Raw genomic sequence first — 21,478 nt, forward strand, 5'->3', positions numbered from 1 at the left:
AGGCACTGTATGATGATCCTGATTCAACACTTTTACAGTTAAACAAAATTAATTCCATTCTCAAAAATCCATTGACCTTAAGCTTTTAACAAACATTTTCCACTGCAAAAATTATTGTCAATATTTACAAATCTTTAAACTTATATTTAGTTGGAACCACTTGTATTTGCTGTATTAATATTTCTTAGTAAATGTATGCTCATCCCTATCAGAGCAGAAGGAGCAGCTGCTACTCACTGGGAATCTCTGGGGCCCCACAGCAGGTCTCGGCTGGCTCGGGACTGGCAGCAAGGGCACTAGGAAGAAAACACCTCTGGTTACCAACACCGTTTACTTCACAAACAAACCCACTGAGAAAGGAATACAGTATGTTAAGTTTAATAAAAAATATATACCCTGTGTAAAATACATGTAATATATTAAGTTTACACTTAACCTAAATCCCATACAAGGGAAGGGGAGAGCAGAAGGCTTGCCAGCATACAACGGCATATGCAGAAGCTGGAATTTCAGCAGGGAATGCCTATTTAGAACTAAAATGTTTTGCGATAAAAAAAGAGCTTACTCCTCTAAAATAAAAAATGGCCTTGTGTTTCACATCCATCACCCAGTTATCCAGACTATCTACTCCAGTTACGGTTTCTGACTCCAATCAAATACAAATGTAAATCTAAATCCTCTAGAATCATTGGGGGGGGGGGGAGGGAGGAAAACACACATACCCATGGTAGTGTTACAAAGAACAATCTACTATGCCAAGACTTTCAGTTTGGTTTTGTTGTTTTTAAACAAGCAGAACACCAATCCATCTACCGGAAGAACACGAAATCATAATTTTATTGTATTATTATTATTTTTTAAGATTTTATTTATTTATTTGACAGAGAGATAGTACAAGTAGGCAGAGAGGCAGGCAGAGGGAGAGGGAGAAGCAGGCTTCCCGGTGAGCAGGGAGCCCGACGTGGGGCTCGATCCCAGAACCCTGGGATCATGACCTGAGCCGAAGGCAGCCGCTTAACCGACTGAGCCACCCAGGCGCCCCAGAACACAAAATCATAATTTTAAAAAACAGACATTTTATAGTAAGGAAGAAGCCACATGTTAGTTTTATACCCTGGGGCTAAATAAGGTATGCTCAAGCTACTTAAAACATATGCATTGTACTGATCTAGATTTTGGAGGAAAAAAAAAAACAACAAAAACAAACCACCACCCACCTAGGGACTGCTACACGGTGCTGCGTGGTTATCTTTCATTAAAATGTGCTGCCAGATGCATGTAGTAAGCTCTCAGGTGGTCAGGTGTTACGGGCTGAACTGAAGCCCCCTCCCAAATGTATGCTGAAGTCCCAACCCCCAGTCCCTCAGAACAGGACTGGATTTGGGCTATGGACCTTCAAAGAGGTGATTACAGTAAAATGAGGTCATGTGGGTGGGCCCTGATCCAGTGTGACTGGTGTCCTTATAAGAGATTAGAACACAGACATGCAGAGAACAACCAGCCATATGATACAGAGAAAATAAAAAAATAACAATATCACATACCAAATTTTTAATTTAAAAAATATCTGCTGAATAAGAAATAGAGAAATTATACAGCTTAAAGGTCAAAATTACTTTAAAAACAGAACACTAAGATGAATTTTATTTACTACAGGTACTCAAGGAACTCTAGACATCAAGCCTTATAATGAGGGTCAAACTTCCTCAGGTTCAATTTAAAGTGATAGTGTTTTTGGAGCAGACTCACGACCCATCAAACACAAAGTGTGGCTAAAAGAAACTTACCTGGATAAAATGTAAAATGGCAGAAGTCCTGAGAGAGAGAGAGAGAGAGGAAGGGAGGGAGAGCGAGCCTAATCCAATAAGTCGAAATTTCAGAATGAGGTCAATTTGAGAGACTTTACATAGAACAGGATCCAGCCCCCAGATCTATACAGCCTCCTAAAAAGCACTGGGGGAGGGGGAGGAGTTCATCAATTTATCTGAAGCAAAACAGTAGATTGTGAAGTGGAGAAAGAAACAATTAGAGTATCTCTGACCTCAAAAGATTATAACGAAAGCGAAAGAGAAATAAACTACATATTAAACAATATAAAGGTGATGGTTTTTAAATTAAGTACCAAATATAAAGTACCCAAACCTTCAAGACTATGTGCCACTAATTTTTAAACTTGGCATTTAAACATCAATTCCTGTCAGAAACCTCGAATACAACAAAAAGATTAAAAAAAAAAAATAGGTCTCTTTAACTGGGGGGAATGAGAACAAGAAAGCTAGGAGCGATCTCTGGGAAGGAATCTGATTATAATTAACAGATTTCTTACACAGAAGCCTCTGGTTAGTTGGCCTGCTTTTCTTTCTTTTCTTTTTTAAAGTAAACTGTAAAAAGCAACAAAAAAGAAAAGAAGGGAAAAAGAACGAAAGTTGACAAACGAGAGCACCTAAGGACAGTGTGAGAGGGGCAGATCAGAAATCCAGCCGGGAGAGAGGGCCTCGGTCAGACTGCCAAGGCCTCTGCCAAGTGTCCCTCGGGAGCTCTGCAGTCTCCCGGGCTCGTGAGCAGGGGACACTTCCAACTAGCTGCCTTCCTCTGTGCCGTGAGCAGAAGAATCTGATACTTGTAACACACCATTCTAGCTGAACTCTGTACTCGGAATATTTGATATTTAACATTTATCTTTCTGTTGCTCTGTGTATTTAATGGACTAAACTGAGTAAGTTTTTAACTCATTACAACAAGTTTAATAGGGAAAAATCTAGAAAACAAGTTAAATTTCCATCAAAACTGGTTAATTATAATATGATGGAACCCTCTTCATCCCTGAAAATGTGTGCCATCAAGAAGAGATGTGCTTACGCTGCTACTTTTTTAAAAACATTTTCATGTACCTTTCAATGGCCTGTGGCTCTGAGACCCTGGGGTCTCAGACGCCCAATGCACAGGAGACACGCAGACACCGGCAGCCTCCCTCAGGAAGAGCTCGCTCGTTCACTACGGACACTCGACTCTTCAATGGCGCCCTGCGTGTGTGCCCAGCCAGGACAGGGATGCACTCTCTCCCCCATCAGCCTAGCTCAAGATCAAAGGTACGCTAACGAGAAGGAACGGGGGCTCTATAGCAGCCAGCTTCATGGTGCAAAATCATTTAGCAGGTTCCAAGAGTGTAAAAACTACCGTCAGAAAGCTGATCTTACATTTACTGAACGATGAGCTTTGTGGCGCAAGGCCTGCATTCTGTATCTGTCAGGCTGCTGACTTTTTGGCAAGGCACACCGTTTTCGTATCTAGAAGACGTCCTGGGGTTTCCTTGGAGCTTTCCCACTCCGGACTTCTAATACTGTTTGTTTGTATTAGGCTGCAGGAAGTCTGCGCGCCCTCCCAACTGCCAGTTTTCCACTCAGTGTTTATGAGGAAATACCCAGTAACAGATGCTGACCTCAGTAAAATTCCTCTGAAAACCGACACTGACTGCAGGTGCCCGTCCTGGGAAGCCACCGTGGCAAGGGCCCCTCTAATGTGGGGGTTCGTGCATCCCGCAGCTGCTGCCGGAGACACAGGCCAGGCGCCAGTCACAGGACGACGGCAGGGAGCGCGGCAGCCGCACCCCGAGCCTCAGGAGCACAGAGCCCCAGCAGAGGACGAGGCCAGCAAGAGAGTCCAGTAGGAGGTGGGGACAGGCGGAGCCTGCCGGGGGGTCGGGACCCGCTCTGACTCTGCCTCCCAGGTGTGTAAAACAGGAGCGGTCTCCCGAACACGCCCGAGGCCAGCCTGCCACCATCACCCTCACAGCTGTGCTCCAAGGGCAAAGCACAGTCTCAGAGGGCCTCCGCCCACACTTCAAGTCCCATCTCCGGCTTCTCCCCAACTTCTGCAACTACGGGATTCCAGGTTCAGTGTCAGCGGAGCCCATGGGGGCCTCAGCCACCCCCTTCTTGCTCAAAGGGAAACCGAACGCTCCCAAAGATGAGGCTGTTTTCCTCCTGCCGGCTCTGCAGGTGGGGCGGAGGCCCTCAGGGCTGTCAGTGCTGTTTCAGACCCCAGCTCCGGCTCTCGCGTCACCCGATGGGTCACGCCTACCCCCAGCGGCTGTCCGGCTACTGGCCCAACTGCGGCTCTCGCGCCCCAGAGTTCAGCTCCTGTCTGACCATTGTCTCCAGCCGTCTTTTAGCCTTGACAGAGACCATGCTTCCCGAACCCAGCCTCCTGGGTCCCCGACTACCGTCCTCCATCCCTCTGCGGCCACATCCAAGACCTGGTCGTCGTCAGTGACCCACGTTTCCGCAATCTCTACGCAGCTCCCTTTGACCTCACCACCTCACTCTCTCCCAGTGACCGCTCCTCCTTTTCACCCGTGACAAACAACGCCACCCTCTACTGCTGTCAACACCTGGATTCTGGCAAATGCAAAACTGTGTCCATGCCACATACCCACGCTGTGATCTGATGCCAAGTTCACCACCACACAGCTCAAGGGGGCTTCAACACAGCCTACTGTCCCCCGCCAGCCCATCCACTCCTCTACTCCCCTAGACGGAGACTCCTTAAACACACACTGCTTAAACTCCTCCAGTCACACCCCATTTTGCTCATAGGAAAAGCCACGGCTCTTAGAAGGGCTTGAGGTCTTACGTGACGCGGGTCCCATGGTTCCTCTCTGCTCTTATCATTCCACTTATGTCACGTCATCTCTTTTTGGTTTCTGGAACACCCAAGGCATGGTCTCACCGTCTCTTGCTGATCCCTCTGCCTGGGATCCTCTCCCCTGAAACAGTGACATCCCTGGCTCTGCAACCTCCTTCAACTCTGACATCTGCACCAAGTCCCACCCTCGTCTCCCAAGTTACACAGCCGACCCCAGGCCCTTGCTCTGCTCTCTCTCTGTCCGCTAACAGGCTGCACACATTCTTCCCGTGACGTCTCCTGCTCACTGCCCGTCTCTGCCAGAAAGCAAGGTCACCACTGCAGAAAGCTTATCTGTTGTTTTTCAGCAATATATCTCAAACGCCAGAGATAGAGAAGTATCTCAATCAACATGTGTTCAACAGCTGCATGAAGATATGCTCCATACCCACTGCTCCAAAGCGGCCTGCTGGCTTCGGCAACATGTGTCCATAGTAACACCAGCGGTCATACACTGAAAATGACAACTAGCACACACTGAGTGGGATGCACTCAGTGTGCAAACATTCCCACTAGAGAACGTATGAAGAATACCAACTCGGGCACTTGCACAATGACCTCTGCTGCCCTTGAAATTTAGAAGCTGCTCAGTGCTTTCCACCACATCTTAAGAGGTACAAATTCTTGAGTAACTGAGCTCGGCCCATTGAGCGGGCGCGTGTCTAGGGGGCGGGCCGCAGCAGAGAAGCCAAGCCGTCCTTACAGACCTGCTCGTGAGCACGGCCTGGCCACGGGAGCCTGCGGCCTTCCGACAGCAGAAGAGACACGTACCTTGGACGGGCGTCACCACCGCCCCTTTGAAGTGGGGGTTGATGTGTATGTTCTTAGGCTGCTGCGGGGTCACAGGGGGCGGGGTCAGCATCCCCCTCGGGGCCTCCATCTGGGGCGGCACATGCACCCCTGGGGGCGGCGAGGCGTGGTGCGGGTGCTGCAGGGGGAGCAGGGGCTGCAGCTGCTGCTGCTGGAACAGACTTCGGATGGGCTGCTGCTGCGCGGGCGGAGGCGGCGGCGGCGGCGGCTGAGGCTGCGGAGGGGGCATCAGTCTTGGAGAGTGCGTCTGAAAACCACGAAAAAAGAGAGACAAATTCACAGAAATCAACATTCAGAAGAAGAGTAAGGGAAGGCTACCGCCTTTATAGACTCACGCTGGCTCGAGAGTACGCGTACGGCTGAGAAGTACGTTCCCAGCGACAGCCTGGACGAAACCGCGGGGCCGGTAAGCCGCACTGCCCGTTCCCAGCGAGCACCACCGCCTCACACTGGGACCCAGCCTCAGGGCAGAGAGGGAAAAATCGTGGCCTCAAAATAATGCGCATGGATGCCAAAGGTTTAAAAACTCTCGGTTCAGTCAACCAACCTGCCCAGAGCAAGCCAAGCACCGCGCTGCAGGCAGAGCCCAAGCTGCCCTTGGCCCCCCTGCAGCCAGGCCTGCTTCTCCTCCTTGCAAAACCAGGGAAGAAAGCCGGGATGGGCACAAGCAGCCGTGCCGGACACCAGGCCTCCGGGAAGAGCCTAGCTCTCCCCCGAGGGGGTGGGAGAGGAGGCGGGAAAGGGGCAGAGACACACCTGCTGGGGAAAGCAGGACAGCAGGTGGCCACAGCCATGGAGACAGAAGACGGACGGAGGCAAGGGTGTGAAAACAGACACTCGAAGCCGTCAGGGGTCCTGGGGTGGTCCGGTCAGACAACATTCCCGAGGGGAGGGAGGCGGCCACAAGCGCAGCGCCCGCCGAGCGCAGGGCCACCCCATGTCGTTAAGCACCCATCGCACGGTCCGAGTGCAAAGTAACTGGCTTCCCCCTGACAGTGCGCTGAAGGGGGTCCTCGTGACGACCCTGCTTTTACAAATCAGGCAGCTGGTAAGCAGAAGCCCTGGGAGTAGAACACAGACCACCTGATTCCACTAGTCCTGCTCGCGGCCGCACCTGAGACCGGCCGCACTAAGCAGCAGAGGCGGGGCCGCACGACAGACCACGTGGTCCAACGCGCAGGCCACCTTCCCTGCCAGAGTGCCAAATGACAGAGGCTTCCCAACCCCAGGGCCGCCGCAGGACCCGTCACTCCGGCACACAGCACGGGTACGAAGAGGACTTACGGCCGGTGACGTGGCGGACAGAGTTGGCAGCGACTGAGACAGACCACTCAGCAGACCGCGGCAAGAGCTGAATGGAAGAAACGGCCAAGGCTGGACCAAGAGCAACAGGGAAAGAGACATTTCAGAGACACAAAGAGAATTCTGAAAGCAAACCGTCTATGGCCTTGGTCTCAGAGGACTTTTCCAGAGATTCCAGTGTCAGCCTACATCCACGGCTACGTGTGCTCCGAGAACCCAGTGTGTTCCCTCTTCTAACTCGTGGCAGGTGAAACGTGCACCTCTGCATAGGACAGTTAGGGATCCTGTCTTATCACCACAAACAGAGGGTCATCTGAGTCAGATCTGAATTGAACTTACAGTGAACACAATGCAGGGTCATCCACTCAAGAACACAAAGACGTTTTAAGGGAATCCCGTGTTTGAAACAAGTGAGGTTAGGGGCTGTAGACCACCCGTGTGGAGAGGCACGGGACAGCCAGAAAGCACATGGGGAACGCAGAGCTGGCAAGAGGTGAGGGCTGGAGACTCAGACTTGCACAGAGAGGGCCGGAGGCAGGAAGGCGATGCCCCCGCCGCAGGAGCTCTAACCCAAAGGAGGGCTGACAAGAAGGCAGCTGAAGGAGACAGAGGAAGGAGAGCACAGCGCAGCCCTACGTAGGAGAGGCTCAGGGCGCAGGAGGTCAGGGTGCCCGAGGCGCCCGAGCGCGGCAGGAAGGACCAGCACAGGGGAGGCAGCGATTCTCAGAGCACCCTCAGGAAGAAGTGAAGGGAGCGGAGCCCAGGCAGCAAGGGACCAACCTAGGAGAATATACACTGATGCAAGGACGTAAGAATATTGTTCCCAGAACTCTGGAGAGTCGAGCAGACAGGCAGCTCTTGGGTGGGGGGTAACCAGGATCAAGAGCATTTGTGGTCTGAGGACAGACACAGGTGGGAGCAAGCTTAAGTTCATCTCCGACAGCTTTGGTCCTCCCAGTAAAGTGAAACTGTAAAACACCACGACTAGCAAAGGTGGGCACAGAGCTTACAGCCCAGAGCACCAGGAGGCCGAGCAGGTCATGCCACAGGCTTATCCCCAGTTCACAGTGAGCTGCAGAGCCCACCTCGGCCGGCAAACCGTCTATGGCCCAGGCCATCTTCCACTTGGCTAACAATATTGAAGCGCTCACAGTTCCTCTCAGCCCAGCCTCTCTTGCAGGGGGCTGGCTGGGCACACCTCCTCTCTTTGTGGATAAGAAAAGTTACCCTTCCAGGATCACAGAGACACAATTACACAAAAACAGGTCCCCCTGTGTGGCTGCCCCCCTCTCCTCCAAGGCCAAAATAACCAAACTGGCTGCTCAATACATGGCAAGCGGAGGCTAGGGGTGAGGGTATGGAGCAGGGAAGAAAAAGAAGAAACGAAAGGTCCCGCCTTTCTGCTATGTGAGAAGCTTAAGAATGAAAACAGTTGCTCTACCTTATTTCACAAGTGAATGCATCCTACCATTGAATATTTCTACAAAGAGGCGAAGTGTGACTTTCCCCTAAATTCAGATAAAAATGTAGGAGGGACATGTGGTAGATGGAGACTGACTTCTAAAGGAAAAAGTCATAAAATCCCAAAGCTAACCAGAAGAACATAAAAATCACTACAATTCCTTTCTTTGCTTCTGCGCTATCTCATCTTTGAAAGGCACAGGAAATGCAAATTGAGCTGAAATTCCAAGTAGATGATTATGGACAGGACAGCTACTCTACGAGAAACCGCTATACTTGAGAAACCTCTGGTAAACAGTATAAAGGAAAGACTATTTTGAAAAAACACACACCACCGCCTGGATTCTACATGTGACACAGCCACCGTTTTGAGTAGGGGTGCCCAGGAACAGCAGTCCGCTCCAAGAAGGGAGAGGACAGAAGCCAGGCTCCTCTGTGGTTCTTGTCACTTGAAGACTTAAGCCTCTTGTTACTCCCTTCTCCGTAAGTAGCTGTGTACGGAATTCTTCTTGTACTACTCGAATACCAGGAGGAATGAATTTATAAGACCACTGGTGAGATCGCATTATAAAGAAACTTTCGCCATTATTCCTACTACGAAACCTTCATTTCAGACTAGGAGACACACACCAAGTACGAAACCCACAAAGGCACATTTTCATTTGTTTCATTTGTCCTAAAGTCTCGGACTATCACAATAAAACTAGACATTACCACGCCAGGAGGCTGCGTCGGGAGCAGGGCAGGTCTGTGATCTTTTATTCTCACTCGCTCGCTGTTCTCTCTCCTCTGGTCTCCCATTCCACGACACACCACAGAGCCTCCTCTCCTTCCTCCCCGCCTCGAACCATAGCGCCCCTGCTTATGCTGTCGCTCTCTTTCTTCGAATTCAAGCAATGCAGCTTTGGCTTCCGCTGAAAGCTCTATTTGAAAAGATGCATATATGTTAGATACCTTCAAATAGCCTAAACTAGATTTACAGGGAAAAACAGGGAAGATACACATGACCAGACACCCCGAAACAGCAAGTGCCTCACCCCCGGGAGAGAACTAGACTGGCGGCAGCAAGCAGGGTCCAGCCAGCGACACTCACAGCCCGTTACATGAACACCTGTTAAATGAAGACATGCCCCTCCCGTGTACCGCGTAGTGAGGCACAGGAGCCACGGTGTTTTCACTTGAAACCACAAAAATGTGCAGAGGGAAGCTAAAAGGAAGGGGCCGGGGCCCGACTTCACACAGCCCTCAAGCTGCTGCGATCCCTTCCGCATGGCCGGCGGGCTGCGTGGGGGAGGAGCGGGCTCGGCCAGGCCCACGCCACGCCACGCCACGCCAGCACAACGGCCACGTGAGACCAGTACAAGCAGGATGGGTGCGCGGCTGCACACAGACTCCAAATGAAGAAATAAAACACATTCCTGCTTGTTCTGACGTAAACAAACTATTAATGAAAACACTCGGAGATCAATTTCCCACAATGGAAAACTCATTATCATTTCAGAGTTATCAAAAAAGACCTTTACTTTGTGAAAAAAGACTTCTATCCATGCAGTCTGATATGGAAGTTATATCGGATGAGCGCAAAGTCACAGAAGAAAAAACTCATTAATGCAAATGCTTGTGGGACACCCAGGAAATGCTCACCTCTCTGACCAATGCTTTAAGGTCACAAAAAAACACGGACTCTGGCCCTAAAAAACCTCACTTGGCACATTATTCTTAATTCCTAAAAGAGAAAAGCTGACTTATTCATATACGGTTCCTTTATTTTAAAATATCTGAACTGTGATATCTTACATTAACAAATATACACCTTCTAAAGGTTTCACTGAATCCCGAAAGACATTCTTACACCTTCTTCCACAGTGAAGGGCAAATTTTAAACATTACCAGTTCATCTCCTACCTTGGATTCCCTAATCATCTCCAAACTCTTCCAAAATCTCTAAGCCACATCTCATTTTCTTGATATTGTTTCTATGGTATTCCCCTCCCCTTCAAATAAATCTAGACCCCATTCAAAAGAAAATTTAATCTCCTCTTAACAAGCACAGACTTTTACTCTAATCTTGACTACATGATTGGTTCACATACACACTTTATGCGGTGAATCAGCAATTATTTTTCTAGTGGTTCTAAGTGTCAAGATTAATTTCACTATCCCCAGTAATAAAATGGTTTCAAATGACATCTTTAATCAGCAAGTAAAAATGCTTTCCTCCAATTGAGACAAGCTGTCACAAAAGGTCACCAAAATATGACAGGATGGAAATTACATTTGTAACTTCAACTGAAATGTTAATTTCCTCTTAAGTGTTTTCTGAACTATGTCCATATTCTAAAGTAAAAAGATATAGCTCAATGTAACAAAGTTTTACACTGTATTGTCCTTTTCTAAAACGGGCTTAAGAAAAACATTTGCATACAAATAATTTTTATAATAGTTGGACTAATAATGAATAAATATTTAGAGAATACACAGCTTATTTGGCAAAATAAAAATAACAAATGATAGTCTGAATTTTTTTTTTAACGAGAGAATTTGAATCAAGCAATTTGTAAAAAACCTTGCTCGTAATACAAGCACCACTGCGTAAACTGAAGGCAGGATCCTATTGCTGCCACTATCAATCTTGAACTGTTTATTACTAGATGAAGATATTCTTCCCACAGATCCTTGGCCTTAAAAACAAAATTAACTAAGGGTATTATGTGGACATGATAAGAACGTTCTTTAGGTTAAAGCAGTAAAATACAACTTAACATATTACATGGGCCAATGAAATTTAGAGTATTGCAAAATCTAGATGCCTACTCATAGACTAATGCATAAAAAAGGCCTAACTAACATGAATGTAGTCTTTCGGGTACTGCACGTACTGCTCTCAAAGAGAATCTCAGGTCCACCTCCTAGGGCCAAAGAACCCACAGCTCTGAACTTCTGTGCTGAGACTTTAGAAAAACCAGTCACTGACACCTACTTTTTAGAGATGGCTTTTGACATTTCCATTCAAAATACATCACTCCCTTACACAAATCAGTTCTAGAAACCCTTCTCAGCTGGGTTCCACAGGAGAGTTAAGCCCTTAAACCCCAAGGCATCCCCTGAACAGAAAGAACGAATCTATCTGCTAAGCATGTGGTTTTGTACCACCCCCAGGGAAACTGAGAAAAAGTCACATTTTCTGAAAGGCTTAGTTCCCAGAATGCTGGTTGAGCTCCTTACTTAAGATCTTAACCTACATGAAAGCCCAAAATTCTACCTGAATTCAAAATACACATCAGCGACTGTGTACCAGGTTCTGTAGCTGTATACAAATCCGTGGTCGGCCCACTGAAGGACAGCGTCCCCAATGTGAATTTGGGAACACCTAAGAGAGACCCAACAACACCCTTGTAGGTTCTGAAGGGAACTCACTACCCACATGCAGACCAAAGGGTCAGGAACGGGGGATGCCAGAGCATGATTTCAGTCTTCTTTTTAAAGAGTGGAAGGTTCTCAACATTAATCGATGATATAATAAAACCATTTTTATTTGTATTCAAAATGTTAAAAGACATCATTTGTCAAGAAATACATAACATATGAGACAACGTAGGGACTCTGGTAGCAAGATATTTTAATCCCATTACAAAAAGCGGGTAAACAGCTTTATACAGTCAAATAAATCTAAGTATTTCTATACAGAACCTGAAACTGATATCTCTATCACCAGGAGCATACAAATAAACTGATGGGTAAAACTTATGCAGATTTCTAGTTTACCAAATACTGTAGCAGCTTCTCTTTCTCAATCAATATTTTCTTATATGTAAAACTAACCTTTTGTTGGTGGGTGGGAGTGGGATCAGGGTAATAAGAGTGCACTGTTTTAGGAAACCAATCTGTAAATGGACAGAAAAATCCTTTTTGTACTGGGAATAAGCCTAACTTTGAGTTACTAGAAAACTTATGTTTCAAACACTAAGCTTGCTTATGTCAGGGCTCACTCATATGGAGCAGAGGAAGACACATTTAAGCACCATTTCCACTTGCCCTATTACCTGGCCAAATCTGCACGAATGCATTATTTCTTAATGTTTAAAAGAATGGCAAATGTCCAAACTGTTTATGCTTACAGCCCCTCTGCCTCCAGACTCTCTTCCCTTGTATTTAAAGGCTCCGGCTTGCCTACCACTAACCCCTTCCAACCTCTTCTCTCAGAAGGTACACATGACCCTGAAAAGAGCAAAATGAGGCAAAGGTCCTGAGATGTAGGAATGGAAGCAACACGGATGATAAACACAAGCAGGAGGGACACCTCAAGATGTGCTCTCAGTGCCTGGGGCAAGTACAAAGCACAGAGAGAGATGACCCCAGCTCAGGACAGGAGGTGGGCAGAGGCCTCGAGGTGCAGGGGAAAGTGACCTCCACCCTGGCCTAGAGGGAGCTGGCTACAGAAGGGAGAGGCCCTTCTTGGTGTTTGCCAAGTGATTTCACATCCTTAGAACCTGTAGCTACCCCAGTTATTATGGTTTGATATATCAAGTTCCCCAACTTATGTAACAATGCCACAGCCAGGACAAAACCACCGAAAAGTGATGAATTCATCCCCAGCCCCAACCCTATGCCGCTTCTCTAGTAAGATACTGCCCGCTGCCCTCCGCCGTTCAGCCAGGGTCACCCACTCTCCCTTGTTAATCTTACTCCAGCCCAAGCCTGAGAGGTCTGCTCCAGTATGTAATGTTACCAATTCCTCCCGCCGGAAGATACATTTTTGTTTTTTTCCCCTCCTCCTGTTTTCCCAAGGCCAACTTCAGATCCTCTTTCTTAGAAACTTATGTTGTCCTGCTTCAGACCAACAGGCAACTTTACAGCATAACTTGACTGAAAAGTCCAGGGAATTCTTGGGTCAAAAGCTAGAGGAGGAGGAAATCAGAGGGCAAAGAAGTAGACCGCCAAGAGTCTAACAATCTCTCCATAAATCTCACTTCGTAAAGTAACATGGTAAGTAAGACTGGCTCACTACTGTTAATTTGTACACACTGGGAGCTTGGCGTCCTCAGGAAGAATTCACATCTGCCACTTACAGATCCGTGCTCATATTTCCAAATGAAAAGGGCCAAAATAATGGTTTAAGAAGTAGTAAATGTAGTGACTGATGGGTAGTTTCTTGGTTTTTATTTTGACCAAGACCCGAAAGCAGGTAAACGTTGTCCTCTCACCCACCCACCCACCGTCCTCCTCAGAATACAGTACAATATCCCCGTGGTTCTTAAAGTACAGGTTCCAGAGCAGAGGAGCAGCATCACCTGGCAGATCATCAGAAACGCAACTTCCGTGGGTACCACCCTAAACCTACTAAATCAGAAGAGCTGGGAGTGGGTCCAGGAATCTGTTTTAACAAGCCTTCTAGGCGATTCTGTTTGAGAACCACCACTTTATGCTTTGCAATGGACGCTGGAAAAAAGAAACCACTGGGGGTAGGGTAGGATGAATTGTGAAAAAGGCTCTCTGCTGATCAGCAACAGCCTGCTGTAGATCTTTAAAAGCAGCGTTTGCTCAGAATGATGTTCAATTGATTATGTCTATAAACAAGTCACCTTATCTCATAAAACATGGAGAGGAAATGACATCGAGAAAAAGAAAATAGAAAAACGATGGTTATAATGACACTCACAGGTACAAAATACAAATAGTCTGGTCCAGAATTAGCCCTCCAGAGGGATCAAATGGCTCTGCACCATCCCTACATCACCTTTCCAGAGCCAGCCAAGACCTGCATGGTATGCATGAGAGTAGGTCCAGGCCATCAGCTCCAAAAGAAAAAGCTATTAAAAAAATAAGCAAATATTTTATTCAAACATTTTTAATCCAGAAGACAGTCATTTTTATAGAATTTATAGAATTACTTTTACAGCACCGTAACTCAGCTCTAACTTCACACAGACCATCCACTCTCTAGATGGCACAATAATCTATGAAGTCGAACTGTTTCTACCTATTTGATTCATCGTAATAGCACTATGGAGGAAGTTGAAATGGGAGTGAAGAAGGATGGGAGACAGGCAAAAAAAAGTTACCCAAAGTTTCTGGAATGTTCCTTCTCTCTCTAGTTACATCTGAGAGCCTAATAATTGTTCCTTCTTTCCTTTCAGTTTTGAAACGTAATCGTCCAGATTCTTCATCATCATCATCTTCTTCATCTGATTCTTCTTTTATGTCCTTCTGTAGTTCCAAAGTTTCCATACCTCCCTACAATGCAGACATACAAAACAAAAAGGGAGGGAGACTGAGTTCACATTCTTTTGATTTAAATACTGAAGCGTGATTTTATATATACATATATAAAATCACATATATATAAAGGTTCTTTATATTTAAGATGTAAAGATATTGTAAAATGTTGCATGACAAGGCCATGTAAAACACTAAACTGATTCCAGGAACAAATAATCTCAAACATTAAAAAAAAAGTTAGAAAAAGTTCAATTCCTGCTTGTAATTAATATACAATATATACTGTTGTTACTTATACTTCTGAGAGAAGAAACATGAATTTCTTTTTTTTTTTCCTATTTTAAAAAAATTTTTTTTTAAAGTAGGCTCCATGCCCAACTTAGGGCTCAAACTTACCACCTCGAGATCAAGAGTCGTATGCTCTACCAACTGAGCCAGCCAGGGGGCCCAAGAAACATGAATTCCAAAAAGGCCCTGCTGGCCTCAAGTCTGATCCACATTCCAGCAAAATTCAATATATTCATTAAACTAACACTGGAGTTCCATGAGTTATATAACTTATATTCGATGAGAGCATACTCCTTCCTGTCACATACGCCCAACACTTCCAGAAACTCCTGACCTCATCTACCATGATTTTTATTCTAGACACACACCAAACCTGCTGTTAGGTTGGTTGGTTTCTTCAGACTCCACAATCTTTCCTCACTCACTCTTACCCTCTCCTTTATTCCACTGTCCAGAGTTCATGCCATCGCTGCCTCTGGCTAAGAATACTGCAACAGCAAACTATTCTTTTTCAGTCACACTAAAACCAGCTTTTATCTTTTATTTTATTATGTCAGCATTCCTACAAAAATAATGCCTAATCTTGTCCCAACTAAAAGTAATTTCTTCATCAACAGTTCTTACTTTACCCCTGATGTTCCCTTTGATACTGACCACTTTTCCCCTTGTACTAGGTCTTAGTGGCCTCCTGCGAGATAAGATAGGGACTTACGAGCGCCAAGTTCATTTAAATACTTTTTGTACATGTAAAGAAAACAGAATTTGCCCCTTTATTCTCGTAATTCATAATTTTAAATGTCCTTTACTCTTTAGAGAAACAAAGATGAACTACTTTATTAAAAAATGCACAAGAAAAAATTTAACATAAACCAAAGATACAACTGTTTTGTATTCTTTTCCCAACATTTTCTGTGCAAAAAGATCAACTACAAATGCACATACTCATTGCTATAAATACTTCAAGTCTCTCACATCTTCAGGGGTTCAAATGCCTGAAGATAAAATGATGAATGTAAACTAGATTTTAAGCCTAATAACTATGATACCACCGCCTTTCAGTATTCTGACATTTAGTCTACCACAGAATTTTACAGTACCAAAGTCTTGGCATTTTGTTGGTTTGAGATCATTGTTTCTGTCTTACTGAATATCTGAAACCAAAATGAGTAACATATATGATGGACCCAGCTAGGTTCATGCTGTACTACACTCAAACAAAGGTAAACTCCTTTACAAAGTACTCTTCCCCACTTCCATAATGCTCCAAAGCAGTGCTTCTCAAATTTAATGTTCATACCCATCACTGGGATTCCTGTTAAAATACAGATTGTGATTCTACAGGTCCATGGTAGGGCCTGAGACTCAGCATTTCTAACACGCTGGTCCAGAGACCACACGTTTGAGTAGCAAGACCACAGAGGAAGAAAAGAAATGGCTACCAATAAAGCAAAGATTCTACTTCCTACAATGGTCATTTCTAATTCAACCATTAACAATAATTTCAGTTCAAAGTCCTTCCAAGCAAGTTTAACATGAAACATGAAAGGCTGAAATTAATAAAGCTTACTTTGCATCCAAATCTCCATTTAAGAAATCTAAAGAGGACGAGTTGAAAATTGTTTCTTTGAAACAAATACTACAACCCACCAGAGACAAACAAATCCAGTCTATGACCCAGCAATCAACTGCATTCCTAGATATTTACCCAAGAGAAATGATCATTTATGTTCATGTAAAAAACCTGTAGGAAAATATTTACTGCTCTCTTTTGGATCACCAAAACTGGATCAACAGTAAGTGAATGGACACATAAACTGGATCCATCCAGTGCTGATGAGCAGTAACACAGAATGAGCCATTGATACACACATGGGATGAAATGGCAAATGCCACGTGGGATGAGAGAAGTCAATCACAATACACTGCCAAGAGTCCATTCACAGGACGTTCTCCAAGAGAAAACATCATACTGGTTGCCAGTGATTAGAAATGGACGGAAGGCAGGACTGCAAAAGGACGGCATAAGGTAGTTTTTTGAGCAATTCAATTCCTGGAATGCAAGCTTCCGGTCTAAGTCTCTGAGTCCAGTTAAGCCTTGAACTACGACTACACAAGCCCAGAACTCACACCAAAGCAGGGCCCGGCCTCGCTTGCCTCAACTACAGCCTACTACTTGACAACCTTCACTGAGCTAGACTCACGCCTTCAGGCACTGATTACTAAACACTGGGCTCAAAAAAAAAAAAAAAGCATCTCTTTTGGCCATATGATTTACAGAATCAAATAACCTATCTGCCAAACTGCTGACTTTCTCCACAGTTTTTAACAAGTACTAGCTAGTATTCTATTCACAAATAAAGTTCCAATGAAGGGCAGTGTCAGTGACATAAAAATCAAATTATCCTAAGATTCTATTTTGTAAGAAGTTAAGTATGTGTGTATATCCGTGATCTCATTATTAGGCTTTGCCAAAAATACTCAAAGGCTTGATTTTTAACTACTTAATTATCTAGAAAACTTGAAGATGTAATTGTAATTCTTAACAGAGGGTACACATGAAAACCATCATGAAAGTTCCTTAAAAATGGACAACTCTATCAAAATCTTCTCACATACAGTTGGACCCTTGAACGCAGGTTGGAAATGCACAGGTCCACTTATATGTGATTTTTTGGGGGGGTAAATACAGTACTGTAAATGTATTTTCTTTATGATTTTCTTAATAACATTTTCTTTCCTCTAGCTTACTTTATTGTAAGAATACAGCATATAATACATATAACATACAAAATAGGTGTTAATCGACTATTTCTATTATCAGTAAAGCTCCCGGTCAACAGTAAGCTCTTAGTAGTTAAATTCTGGGGAGTTAAAAGTTACACGCAGATTTTTTTTTTTTTTTTTTTAAAGATTTTATTTATTTATTTGCGAGAGAATGAGAGACAGCATGAGAGGGAGGAAGGTCAGAGGGAGAAGCAGACTCCCTGCCGAGCAGGGAGCCCGATGCGGGACTCGATCCCGGGACTCCAGGATCATGACCTGAGCTGAAGGCAGTCGCTTAACCAACTGAGCCACCCAGGTGCCCTACACACAGATTTTCAACTGAGCGGGGACCAGTGCCCCTAACCCCATCGTTGTTCATGGGTTAAAGGTATACATAAAGAATTAGAAAGTCTAAGGGGAAGCAAGACCCAGACCTGCATATATTAAGTTCTCCAGATAATTCTGAAATGAACCTGTGATTTCAGCGTTTTAAATGAAAATTCAATATTCTTTCCCAAACCCAAGGGGAAAAAAACAGGTAGTTCTCTGAAACAGGGCGGGGGGGGGGGAGAGGGGGATAGAGAACAGTTTTAAAAAACTTCCCAAAAATTTTTAATGCTTACAAAATATTTAATAGAGAATAATTCTTTATTATACCATGAAATACAAATCAAATACAAACATTAATTCTACCAATAGTGAAAATTTAGGGGCACCTGGGTGGTCCAGTCTGTTAAGCATCTGACTCTTGATTTCGGCCCAGGTCATGATCTCAGAGTCCTGAGATTAAGCCCTGCATGAGGCTCCGCACACATCAGGGAATCTGCTTGAGATTCTCTCTCTCCTTCTCCCTCTGCCCCCTCCCCACTGCTTGCTCACTCACACTCTCCCCGCTCTCTCTCTCCAAAATAAATAAATCTTTTTTTTTAAATAGTGAAAATTTACAAGTTTGAAAGATGGAGCAATCAAATTGCACAAAAATTCTAAGAAAATTACAGACCATTATTCTTCATAAATACAGACACAAAATTCCTTTAAAAAATAAAAGCACATGTAATCCAGCAAAACATAAAAAGGAAATATATCACAACCAAGTGAGGTTTAGCCAGAAGCACAAAGTTGATTTAAGATTCAAAAAAAAAAAAATCGCTCTTTCTGCCCTCTTTCCATGCCGCCATAATGGTGCACATGAATGTCCTGGCAGATGCTCTCAAGAGCGTTTCTCTGTGTGTGTGGCAGTTTTAAGTTATTAGTTTTTAAAATCAGTACTTTTTAATGGAAACAACTTGACCAAAAATCTGTCACAGAATTTTGAGACCCATTAAAACAAAAGTTTAATGAGAAAAAAACAATGCTGAGAAGAGAGGCAAATGCCAGTTTCTTATTAGGCCGTGCTCCAAAGCCATCGTCCGGTTTCTCACTGTGATGATGAAGCATGGTTACACTGGCGAATTTGAAATCACTGATGATCACAGAGAGGGGAAAATTGTTGTGAACCTCACGGGCAGGTTAAAGTGTGGAGTGATCAGCCCCAGATTTGATGTACAACTGAAAGATCTAGAAAAATAGCAGAATAACCTGCTCCCATCCTGCCAGTTTGTTTTCACTGTACTGACAACCTCAGCTGGCATCATGGACCATGAAGAAGCAAGACGAAAACACACAGGAGGGAAAATCCTGGGATTCTTTTTCTAGGGATGTAACAGGCAGGAAACTTTGTGCGGTGTCACTGTGAGCACCTCCAGCTGTATTAGTGCCATTGGAATAATAAATTTGATATGGTAGTGGAAAAAAAAAATAAGGCTCAAAAAATCAATTTAACTTTCTTACAGAAAAATTCCAAATACATGTAGATTGCACCCCTGCCCCCAAACCCTCCTCCAGAGGTGAAAGTCCAGTCCTTCCCCCCTTGCTTTAACGGCAGACTACTAGGGACTTGCTTCTAAGGAATAGAGCACAGAAAAGGAAAGACCACACTTTACAGACCTACTACCTGTAATTGGCAAACAGGATACGACCACATCATCAAGAACACTGCCAGGGAGGTTCTATACCCAGTGGTATGATGGATGAGAAGGGCACCGAACCTCTGTGGCGTTCCAAAACCCATAACCCCAGTGTAATCACGAGGAAAGTATCAGACAAGCCCAGACTGAAAGACATTCTACAGGATACGTGGCCAGTGCACCTCTAGACCAGTATGGTTGTGAAACGCAGGCAGACTGACAAACTGGCACAGACCAGAGGAGACACAACAGTGTGGGCCCCTAGACTGGATCCCAAAACAGTAAGAAGACATAAAAAATGTCTCGTTAAAAGGATATGAAGTCTGGAGTATAGTTAGTAGTTTTTAAAAAGTCAGTTTGATTCACATTAATAAAAGAAAGGATAAAAGCCACAGGAGTATCTCAAAAGATGCAGAAAAAGCACTGACAAAATTCAACACCCATTTCTCACTTAAAAAAAAAAATCTCAACAAACTAGATAGAGAAAAGAGCTTCAATCTGATCAAACAAACACAAACCTCCAGTGAGCTCCTATTACTTACTTGATGAAACACTGAGCACTTCCCCTACCATCAAGAACCAGGTAAGAATGAATGCCTTCAGTATTTCTAGTCTTTCAAAGAGGTCAAAGAAATGAAAGCACAGATAGAAAATGAGGAATTAAAGGGTGTTTACTAACAGGCAACATGATTATTAAGGTATTAGTTTTCCCCCAGTTTGATGGAAAGATAACAATGTGTTCTCTATCAAAACCCCCATCAGATTTTTAGTAGATATTGGCAAATCAGTTACAGAATTTATATGGAAATTCAAAGTACCTAGAATAGCCAAAACAATCTTGAAAAGAAAGACAAAACTGATTGATTTACACTACCTGCTTTCATGCCACAGTAATCAAGACAGTGTAATATTGGCAAGGGAAAAAAAGAGGTTCCAGAAAGAGACCCAAACTTAAATGGTCAATTAAGTCCCAACATAAGGACTAAGGCAATTCAATGGGAAAGGGAAGGTTTACAACAAATAATGGCGCAACAATCAGATAAACATACAGAAAAAAGTGGAACTCATACACAGAACACATAAATATATTAGTTGAGAGAGATCACAAACCTAAACTACAAATAGCTAATACTACAAAGCTTCCAGAAGAAAACATAGGCTAATATCTTTGCAACTCTGGGACAGGCAAAGATTTCTTGGGTCACAGAATTACCTGGTCTTCATCAAAGTAAAATTTTCTGCTCATGAAATACACCTTTAAGAAAATTAAAACATAAGCCACAGGCTCAGAGAAAATATTCACTATACATATAAACATCTATCTGTCTATAAACATCTACCTGTCTATCTAGGGGCACCTGGGTGGCTAAGTCAATTAAGCGTCTGACTCTTGGTTTCAGATCAGGTCACGATCTTGCGACTGTGGGATCAAGTCCCATGTCAGGACTCTGTGCTCAGTGGGGAGTCTGCTTCAGATTCTCTCTCCCTTTCCCTCTTGTGCTCTCTCTCAAATAAATAAATCAATCTTGAAAAAAATTTATCTAGAATACAGTCGATATAGATATATAATATATTCTATGCAGAACATACACAATACATATTCTCTATGTGGCGTATATACACTATGTATAAGACGTATGGACAGAGATTAAAAAGAACCCTCATTTTTTTAAAAAAGACTAAAAATGGACACAAGGAAGATCTGGAAGTGGAATCAGCACATGGAATGGTGCTCAATATCATTAGTTATCAAAGGAACACACAGTAAAACCATAATGACACACCAAGTCAAAGGACTACATGGAAACGACTTACACTATCAAGTGATGGAGAATGGAGATTCTCGGGCAGGACCACGGGGAATACAAAATGATACAACCACTCTGGTTGTTTCTTACAGAATTAACTTCTACTCTGTCTCTCGGTAATTCCATTTGTAGTTAATA

At 44.2% G+C, this 21,478-nt stretch overlaps 1 protein-coding gene across 12 annotated transcripts in view; it reads right to left on the reverse strand.

Moving 5' to 3' along the window:
* The window catches only part of RBM33 (RNA binding motif protein 33), a 125,361-nt gene that overhangs the window by 62,925 nt on the left and 40,958 nt on the right, over nt 1–21,478 (reverse strand). For all 12 annotated transcript variants that reach the window (XM_081799776.1, XM_081799775.1, XM_081799771.1 and 9 more), the window contains 4 exons: nt 14,319–14,490; nt 8,971–9,179; nt 5,455–5,740; nt 238–296 (listed from right to left, as the gene is read on the reverse strand). In XM_081799776.1, coding sequence (XP_081655902.1) covers nt 238–296; nt 5,455–5,740; nt 8,971–9,179; nt 14,319–14,490 — 726 coding nt within the window. The remainder of the gene's footprint in view (nt 1–237; nt 297–5,454; nt 5,741–8,970; nt 9,180–14,318; nt 14,491–21,478) is intronic.

Source organism: Leptonychotes weddellii, chromosome 12 (genome assembly GCF_054177405.1).
Source record: "Leptonychotes weddellii isolate Sample4059 chromosome 12, ASM5417740v2, whole genome shotgun sequence".
Taxonomy (NCBI): domain Eukaryota; kingdom Metazoa; phylum Chordata; class Mammalia; order Carnivora; family Phocidae; genus Leptonychotes; species Leptonychotes weddellii.